Here is a 10420-nt window from a genome sequence, read left to right as displayed (position 1 = left end):
AGACTAGTTTAGAGACTTTTTGGCTGCTCATTTGTCGTTCAGCTGCCCGTCATGCTTTTTAAATTGCTCATAATGTGGCGTCTATTCTACAAAACATCTTCAACAATAACTATTTGTTGTAAATCTGTAATCTCAAACCCTAAATACGCCCAGCAGGGACCATTTGTCTGCACCACAATGGGTACGTTTTCGTACTTTTCATGCGTTTGCTGTTGGTGGGTGTTAAACAGTCGCCTTGGGCCACTTCTGATTTGCTAGCGTGACCGACACCCAAACACAGTGACGTGAATTTGTAAAAAGACAGTTTAAAGCTCAGCTCAGACGCGCTGAATATCTTCAATAGCAGCCTCAGTGATTTGCTAAATGCACTGTTTGAAATACTAACTTTGATATAATTTATTAAGTGTTGAGCCTAAATAACAAGATGCAAAGACACACAGCGTCCTACCGTTTGGCTCCACCTGCATCCGGAGACACGATGATACAGTTTTTCCACTCGGGAATGTTTTCCTTGATCCACTGCAGAACAGCGGGCTCTGCATACAGGTTGTCTACCGCAATGTCAAAGAAACCCTGAGAAAAACAAAAACGCCACAGGAAAAGTTGCACATGAACAACAGATAACGGAATACATTTCAGCTCTAAACGAAGGTCGGCTCAGGAATTACAGACACGGAGCAAAAAAATTCTCCTTTTGCAACGATATGAGGGGACACACTTTAGCCAGTTTGTCTTTTTGAAAACAAAACGTGATAAAAACCAAGTAAGTGATGAAACAGAGGCTGTACGCTTGCTGTTTATTTGACTTCTCTTTAAATCTTTTCATCCTTATTTAAAATTTCTCTTGTTGCCAGTGTTTACTGTCATAAACATCACGTCAAATTCAATGTATGTTAAAAACCCACTGAGCAATTAAACCAGTTTTCTTTCCTTCCATTGCTGTTATTTCACCAGACAACCAGCATAAATTACTGTGTTTGGCTAACAAATGATCCAGCATCCGTTCATGGCAAATTTAACAGTCTGACACAAACAAGATGGAACTCATTTGTGTGATTTGATTCTTGTGCGAGTCTTTATGTTGAGCTAAGCTAACCGGCTGCAGGCTCCAGATACATATTTAACAGAAAGACATCAAGTGGAAACTCTATATTTACAAGGCAGTAGGAGTGATAAGAGGGCTGGCCACTGACCTGGATCTGTGAGGCGTGGAGGTCCATGGTGATGATGTGGTCGGCGCCGGCCACAGACAACATGTTGGCCACCAGTTTGGCTGATATGGGCGCTCGACTCTGCAGAAAACACCAGGACACAGCAGCTTCAGATGAGTCGATTTGGGACTTTTCCCCTGATCACTGATGGGTTTACAATCCTGCTGCATCGAGTGGTTTTAGACGGCTTGTTTTCCTCTTTATTATTTATAAAACTGGTGTAACCTGGCTTTAAATAAACGTGTGCTTCTAGTATGTATACGTATTAGAAGGAAGTTGTTACGGGGGCTGACTCCAGGCTGCTCTTGTTAAAGTAGGCAGCTCCGACCTACTCAGGACTTCACCTGCGACCTTTCCATTACTCTGTGAAAGTAGCTGCAGCTCCAGGCCTGTGCTGCTCAGTTGATGCATTCACTCAAGAAAAGCCCACGTGAGCCCACTACCCATCACCGACCCCCTACGTGCACATTTGCTACCACATTAGTGTAGAGTAGAGTCGTATATATGTTGAAAAATACATTTTAATAACCGTCTGAGTCGGCAGATTTGAAAGCCCTGTTAGTATAAAAACCATCAAAATGACACCATTGATCAAAACCAGGAGCTAGAATTCAACGGCTGTGTTTACACGGTGCAGACAGGAGTAATAATAAAGTCTAGACACAAATTATAAATGTAGGTGGTGAAATATTCACAGGATGGAGAAGCCACGATTCCCTTTTTGCTAATGTTGGTCACTGCTGGAGAAAAGCTGTACACGTTCCAGGGTTTCCATATTTAGTCAAATAAATGTCTTAAAAAGTGGAATTTATCGCATTAACTACACTAATAACTATGTCCGGTGGTGCAGGACTTCGTATTGCCTCTGATAAACGAGATAACGGTGAGTAAAAATGTGATAAGAGCAAAAAAAAACCAGCTGGTGACTCTCAGGAGAACATTTCCACGTGTGTTATATCATATGATGCATTTGAGGAGTCTGGAGCCTTGAGCTGTGTTTGTGTTCACAGAAAATTCAAAGTTTGGGAATTCATGACAACTGCATGCTGCATGGATCAGAGTGAACTAGTTAACGAGACTTCTGGTGTCGATTAGATTAATTATCCGAATCGTTTTTCCTGCTTGAAAAAAAGTATACGAGCATAAAACAAGTTTGAGCAGTGTACAATATTTAAAATGAGACATGCTCATAATTAATTAGTTAATTTTCCTGACAGAACCACGTGTCTCACATGATCAGTTTAAGGACCACACGACATCCAAAAATCCTGCTTCTGTGACACTTTCTGGTTCTGATTAATGATGCAGCTGTAGTGATTTTTAAGGATAACGCACCGTTCAAAGCTGCAGACGGTTAATATATTTCAAACTAATTTACATTTTGAGACTATACGCTCTTTAACGGTTAAATATTAGTGTTGTAAAGCGTGAACTGGATTTAAATTTGTCAAGTATTACAACTGTAAAGAGCCTGAGAGTGAAATCTTTGTCTTGTAGATGAGGTACAAAAGTGTTTGCAGAGCTCTGACCCTCCAACGTCTCACCTTCATGTGAGCAAAATGAGATTAAACAGAGTTTGAAGGAAAAAAGGAGGAAGATAATGAGCAATTTGCTGGAAAACTCTCTCTCCCTCTCTGCGCTAACTAGCCGCCTCTTCTTGGTGTCGTAGCAGCACGAACAACTGAGGTAATGATTTACGAGATCAGAAGCCTCCAAACTGCTGCTCGTAACCTCGTGACGTCTTCTCATTAATACATCACCGTGAATGAGTTGAGCTGCAGTGCCAGAGGAAAATAGAAACAGTCTGAGGTGCAGATTTCTTTTGGGAACTTTTCCTATGCAGACATATTCAGATTTAGTATTTGTTTACAGCAGCCTCCATTTATTGGAGCCCACAGCGGGGTTTAGAGTTTATGCTTTATCTAGAGCAGAGTATGCATAAGATAAGTGGGTCGTATCTGAAGTTTATTCTCTTGATTTAAGTGTTTTGTGTACAAAGATGCTGCCCTGTGAGCGGTGTGTACCTTGTCCTTCTTGTCCTGCCGGGCGTAGGGGAAGCAGGGGATGACGGCGGTGACGCGGGACGAGGAGGCGATCTTGCAGGCGTTAATCATGATTAGCAGCTCCATTAGGTTGTCGTTTATTTCGCCGCAGCCGCTCTGCACGATGTACACGTCCTCGCCACGCACGCTCTCCCCGATCTCCACGCTGTTGAGGGAAATAAACAAAGGATGGACAGGAACGCACCGGCCTCAGTGTGAGACGGACATTTTAAGATCATTTCTGTGACACTTCTGAGCTGTAATCGTTCCTGTTAGCATAATTAACCGACTAAGCATGACTTGGACACATGTAGAGATGACTGAACAGGCCTCAGGGGTCACAGCTTTCAAATAAAGGGACTGATGTACAACATAAAATACTTCAGTAAAAAGATTACAACAAGAAAACAGACAGAAATGCTAATATTTCTTGTTCATCAAAAGCTCAGCAAAAGAACGACAGAGAGATGCAAAAACAACCACAGAAAAACACAAAACTACCACAAAGAGATGCAAAGCAACCACATAGACAACAAAGCAGCACCAAACAACAACTACAGAGACACAACAAGACAAAACACGCAGAACAACAACACCAAAGACCACAAAGAGACTCAAAATAGCCAGAAAACAACCACAAAAAACACAAAACAACCACAAAGAAACATACATCTATCCGCAAAATGACTACAAAGACACAAAACACCCACAAATAGAGAGCAAATTATAACATAGAGGAACAAAACAACCACCAAACGACACAAAATGACCAAAAAAAGACACAAAACAATCACAAAGAAACCAATGACATACGTAGAACAACCACGAGACACAAAACAAGGACACTAAAGAAACATCACAAGGAGATACACGACCACAAACACTCACAACAACTACAAAAAGACAAAAAACTACCTCAAAGGAACAACATAACCAACATAAATCAATGACAGAGACTTAAAACCATCACAAAAAGACACAACATGACCACAGAGAGACAAAAAATGACCACAACAAGATTCAAAATGACCACAAAGACATCAAACTATCAGAAAACAACAAAGACCTGGAGGTCCTACATGGTGTCCTCACTGTCTGGATCCATGTTAGTCTGAGTTAAATGTTCAAATTCAACTTGTCCATGATGGCTTCATGAGCTTCCCAGCTGCTGTTTCTCCACATTCCAACTATCTGTGTGTGCAGCAGGCAAGAAGGAAGACAGAACTTTTGAGGGCATGAATTTGACGCACTTGCAGATTCAGCGTATTACAAAAGCTCTGCATTCATGAGCGCTGAGTGTTCGCCCACATTCACACTAAACCCGTACGTGACGAAGCTTCAAGGTTAACAGGCAAGTTTGGGCCGAGTCTCTTCGCTCATCGAGGGGGAAAAAAAAAAGCAGCACAAACGGTGTGAGCCAGAGCGCTCCGGCCTGCAGCATGTGTGTGAAACATTCCTGTGTGGGAGATGACCAGGTCCTCCCGGCTGCACTCATGTGATCTCATGTACCGTTGTCCGGGGTGAGAGTCGGGGCTGCGCCGGCGGTCACAAGGCCTCACGTTTGTTTTCACAAAGGCTCTGAAATCCCTTTTTCCTAAAGGCGGCTGAGGAAGGCTGCGTTGTACAAAGCGCTATGAGGGCGAGAGGTTCAACAGGAAGATGTTTTGTTTTTAACATTTGATTCCAAGTGACGTTAAATCACAAAGGCTGTAGTTTAGGATGTATGCAAATGATCTGCCCCAGGGTTTAAACTGTCAGGTCAGGAAGGTTTGTGTGTCACCGTTCTGATGTCATCTCGTGTAGTAACGCTCGATTTAAATCTATTACGCAGCAAATATTGAGCTGAAAAATCACAATAAATATGAAGGAGTGTCTATGAATCAGCAGAATAAAGCTTAATAACTACTGGTTAGGGCTGTAAAATACTATTACTATGAGGAAATACAGGGATTTGAAGAACTATTGAGACAGATTTCATCCCTCTGGAGTGACTACGGTGGTTTTGTAGGTGACCACGTGTGAAAATATGGTCGTCCAGAATAGGTTTTTGCTTCGGGCGATGATTAGATCTGCTTTGCACTTGTTACTCCAAGCTTTGAGCTGCTCACTTAAATAGTCAAACACATTAGTTGTGTTGTGACAACAACTGCAAGACAGACAGCCTGTTTGGATCAACGTCGCCCTCTCTGGAGCCCAGATATTTCCATACAACTGATGTCTTTTTGCAACCAAAACTTCCTCCTCAGAGTTCCTCTCCTGCTCCTTGTTTTGCTTTTTTTAAGTTGTGCAACAAACTCAAGAGAAAACAACTCAGTTAAAATAAAACCTGTTCGATCAGAGAGGCATTCCTTTATAGATTTAGTCATGAAAATTGAGAAGTGCAACAGTTTTCTTTCCGTCAAGCAGGAAAAACATGTCGCAGCACGATGTGTCTGAGTTAAACTCGTCTTACGTCACATCTCAGGTCCTGCAGTAAAACTATCAGGCACTTTTTAAAAAAAATTTAACTGCCAAAATTACACCATTTATCAGAGCCAGAGAGTGTCAAACAGAAAGAATCTTTGGATTTTTAACTTTGCTTGAAGTCCTCATTTGTGGTGCGACGTTAAGGTAAAACAATTTGGTGATGCAATCGTGATAATTCCTCACAATTACTTCATTATACGCGTCTCATTTTTTAAAAAAAAACCACCAGAGATAAACTGTTCATCCATCCATCCATTATCTATACACCGCTTAATCCTTACCAGGGTCGTGGGGGGCTGGAGTCTATCCCAGCTGACTCAGGGTGAAGGCAGGTTCACCTGGACAGGTCACCAGTCTATCACAGGGCTACACTTAGAGACAGACAACCAAGCACACTCACATTCACACCTACGGACAATTTAGAATCACCAATTAACCTCAGCATGTTTTTGGACCGTGTGGGAGGAAGCCGGAGAGAACCCACGCTGCATGAGGAGAACATGGAGACTCCACGCAGAAAGATCCCAGCTGTCATGAACCAGCGACCTTCTTGCTGCGAGGCAACGATGCTAACCACTGAGCCACCTTGCTCCTCAGTGCAACAAGAAAGTCTTTCGTGAACCAACATGACAAAAATTGGCATAAATTCAGGGTCTTGTCGGCTGAACTGTTTCCACAGAGCATGTTGGAGACAAGTACGGAAACTAACTCAACATGTAAGCTTTAAATTATCTATAATATCTCGAGCCATCATTTTTATTCCAGTATTTGTAACTGCTCCAGGAATTTGAAAATGTTGACTCCAGATTTTGTTAATTTACTCGAAAATATTCCATCAAAATAAAGCAACTTTCATTTTCTTTATCATAATTTATTGTGTCAGACTTAATGATAACTCAACCTTCTCCTGTACACGTTCCCGGGTCGTCGTAAATCAGTATCAAGATCATTTATACGACTGTATGAGTGAGGATCAGCTGTTTACTTTTGTCTCATGACACTTAATTAACGTTATCTGCTCTCCTCCGTTTCATGTGATTGCAAATATCTTTGGAATTTGGACGCAGAGACAAGCAATCTGAAGAGGTCACCTGAGGCCTTCACAAATATTGATCGGCACTGTTCATTCCTTTTCGTTATCTTTTAATAAATAGTCGAGCTTCATCGGCATGCAGCCAAGCCAAAAGAAATGTGAATTTTTACAGCAAAAACATTTGAAAGAAGGCGTGAAGTGTATGTTTAGGCATCCAGGATGGACGGCCAACTCCAGCTTGTGCAAAACATTTCCTGCCACACGTGCTAAAATTAAAACAGCAGTGAATGTGGCACAACAGGAGAAAACTGCATATTTTCTCGCTGTTTACGTGAAGCAGTCATCAGTTTTTGACCAACGTGATGAGTTTGGATTGTTACCCCGCAGTCCAGCATCTGTAAAATAAGACATCCAGTCATTTAGTTCCCAGGACTCCCTCTGCTTGGTCCTTGACCTCAGCGAGTCACCTGGTAAAACCTGTGAGAGGAGCCGCGATCGCCTCCCCGTCAGTGTGAGAGGATGAGAAAAATAATCTCTGTTTTGCTCTTTGTGTCGCGCAAACAGCTGCGTTCCCTAGAGAGAAAACTCGCCGCGGATAATCAGAGTTTTCCCTGGATTTTCAGAGTTGTGGGTGGAAACAGCACCGAGCAGAAAGGGTCTTATAAAAGGGATAAAGGGGTCTAGACACTTTTACAAGCAGCGATGGTAAAAGGAAGATTAAAAAAGAGAGAGAGAGAGAGAGAGAGAAGGCTTTTATCCACAGTGCATTACAGTGAAAGCATCGGTGAGCGACCCCAGCAGGAATAAAATCCAACTCTAACAACGGTAATGCCGCTGAGCCGCCGGATCTCGATTGCTTCTTACGACCGACACCACAAAGAACAACTCAGAACGGAGCCGCGAACGCTGCTACACTCACGGCTGTGGGGGGACTAACACGGCGGTGTTGAGTTCAGGTCGACACAGTCACACAAACGGGCCACAGCAAGAAGCCAAAAGGTCAAGCTGAACCGACTGCTCAAGGCCGGGCTGCGACAGAAGCAGTAAAAGCAATAAAGGAGGGCAGCTGTGAGCATCCAGCTGATGGTCAATCAGCTCGGCCGCTTTGGAAATGAGCCCAAATGAAATGCATGTGATTTAAGCTCCTCGACAAGACAGGCAGTATTGAGAGTATTTCTATTTAACTGGAAGGCTTCTGCAAGTTATTCTCCTCAAAAAAAAACAACTATACTTGACATTTAATAATACGCCTGACTGCTGTGTTTGAGGTTTATAGTTTACCCTCCAGCTCTGTCTGGTGTTTGCAAATGAGCCACATGTGATTACAAGGAAATGCAAAAAACCTGTTAAATGACTGCAGGCGAACCAGCATCCAGTTACAAACGCACACTTCTCCCCGGAGCACTTCGACAACAGGGATTAATCCGGTGTGGGTTGGTTTTTCAATTTCCAAAACAACACCATTTATGAGAGCTAGTAAACGTGACAAGAAGAGGAATTGCCTGATTTTTATGACAAATTCCCGACGCAAAAAGCGCCCACAATCGAAAACACAAGTTTGATCATTTTATTCGATTACGTTTTTGTTTCCGGTTTTGGCCATCATTTCATTTAAGGAGATGTTACATCAAGCTCAAACTAACCGTCCATTTTCATTTCAACAGCAGTGGCTTTCGAGTTAATAGTCGACTTGTAAATTAGAGTTTTAAGGTAATAAACACACAAAACACATTCACAAAGAGGACAAAAACAACCAAACAGCCAAAGACACAAACTAGTCAGAGACGCAAACCGACCACAAAGACAGAAAACAACCAAAATGAAGACACAAAACTACCAAAGAGACAAAACAGCCACATACATTAAGACACAAAGACACTCAAAGTTGCAAAGATGATCCAAAATAACCACAAAGAGACAAAAAACAACCACAAACAGACACAAAACAACCACAAACAGACACAAAACAACCACAAAGAGACAGAAAAGAATCAGAAAGAGACATAAAACAGCTACAAGAGACTCAGAACAACTGCAAACAGACAGAAAACAACCACACAGAGACACAAAACAATCAGAAAGAGACACAAAACAGCCACAAAATCACATCAGAGACCAAAAAACAGCCACAAGACACACAAAACAACCACAAAACAGCCAAAGACACAAAATAGTCAGAATCACCAGCCAACCACAAAGACAGAAAACAACCAAAAAGACACAAAACTCTCACAAACAGACAAAAACAACCACAAAGAGACACAAAACAATCAGAAGGAGACACAAAACAGTTATGAGAGACTCAGAACAACCACAAACACACGAAACTGCCACACAGCCACCACAAAAGAGACAAAAACAGTCACAGGGCCACACAAAACAACCACAAGGACAGAAAACAGTCACACAATGACAACAAGACACCCAACAGCCACAAAGACACAAAACTGCTGAGAGCAAATCAGTGTCCATCCGGGTACTTTGGTGTTGTGTCAGATTTCGTCCACCTGTAACAATCTGTTCCCACGTCAAAAGCAGCAGTTTTAACTGGAGTTTAAAGTGACAGGCACAAGACTGCTAGAAAAACACACAAAACAACCAGAAAGAGACAAAAAAAAAAAAAAAAAACAGCCATAAAGAGAGACGAAACGGACCAGATGGGAAGACAGTGACAGGCCAGGTATTAAGGTGTCACGTCAAATTTGGTACACCCCGAATAATCCGTTCCAACTTCAAAACTAGCTGCTTTCTAGCTAACCGGGACACTAAAACTGGGGTTGAAAACAAAAAACCTATTGTTTCTCGTGGTTTACAGTTTGTATTTTACAGTTTTAGGTGAAGATAAAGGGCACTGGGTTAGAGTTGGGAGCTCAGGTACAAAATGTGACCTCCTCCGTAATCAGCCGTAACACGGGAAGCAGACGTTAGCCGGGTTAGCATGATACGCAACGAACACAATATAACGTTACGTAATTTCACGGCGACTCCGGCTCGTTTTAGCTGCACACAAACCACACGGAGACGTCGTTTTAAAAAACTCAAATTCACTAACTCGAAGCTAATTCGGCCAACCCCGCTGTCCGATAAAGGAAGCAGTGGTGTTAGCTTGCTAGCCCGCTGTGTTTACATGTGGCTAGCTAGTCACGTGTAGCCGTTACGGCGCTTGTAACTATTGTTAGCTTCGAGCTAACTAACCCACATGGGGTGAAGCAACGCGAGCAGCCAGCGAAGCACGCTTCTGGCGCTTTAAACGTGCACATTTACACAAGCAGCAGGGCAACAAGCGACGTGTTCGCAGCGAACGTGTACTCGCCATGTCTCCTGGTTGCTGAATTTCTTCGTGATGACTTTGCCCAGCTCCAGCCCCAGCCGATCAGCCACTTTCTGGGACAGGTCGTGGTGCGAGCTCCCGCTAAAAAGCACGATGTTCGGCATGTCCGTAGAGCCGCTGCAGCTTCGCTCGACGAAACAGGAGGAAGAAGAGTAGCGAAGGTGCGAAGGGGTCTCCCCGGCGGAGGGTAACGAAGAGGGAAAACGAGGTTGCTAGTGTTGCAGCCTGGGCATCGCAGTGTGCAGCAGCGGGGACCGAAGGCAGAGAGGAGCGATCCGGTCAGTGTTTGCAGCTAGAGGGAAGTGGCTGCTCCTCATTGGACAGACTCGTCTCAGAC

The 10420-nt window shown here is 43.1% G+C and overlaps 1 protein-coding gene across 2 annotated transcripts in view; it reads right to left on the bottom strand.

Annotated features, from left to right (window-relative positions):
* LOC103361267 (ribose-phosphate pyrophosphokinase 2) overlaps positions 1-10417 on the bottom strand; it is an 18922-nt gene extending 8505 nt beyond the window's left edge. Inside the window, exons 1-4 of one of the 2 annotated variants that reach the window (XM_008287297.1) lie at positions 10066-10417; positions 3236-3419; positions 1194-1292; positions 449-573 (exon numbers count right to left, since the gene is read on the bottom strand). In XM_008287297.1, coding sequence (XP_008285519.1) covers positions 449-573; positions 1194-1292; positions 3236-3419; positions 10066-10187 — 530 coding nt within the window. In that variant the 5' untranslated portion in view covers positions 10188-10417. Of the gene's footprint in view, positions 1-448; positions 574-1193; positions 1293-3235; positions 3420-4319; positions 4343-10065 lie in introns of those variants that run through there. The other variant, XM_008287298.1, reaches the window with a different exon arrangement.
* Between the last annotated feature and the right edge of the window lie 3 nt (positions 10418-10420).

This window comes from Stegastes partitus, unplaced genomic scaffold, assembly GCF_000690725.1.
Source record: "Stegastes partitus isolate 25-593 unplaced genomic scaffold, Stegastes_partitus-1.0.2 Scaffold495, whole genome shotgun sequence".
Classification (NCBI taxonomy): domain Eukaryota; kingdom Metazoa; phylum Chordata; class Actinopteri; family Pomacentridae; genus Stegastes; species Stegastes partitus.
The sequence above is the reverse complement of the archived record's forward strand: the minus strand, read 5'-3'. Positions and strand labels throughout refer to the sequence as shown.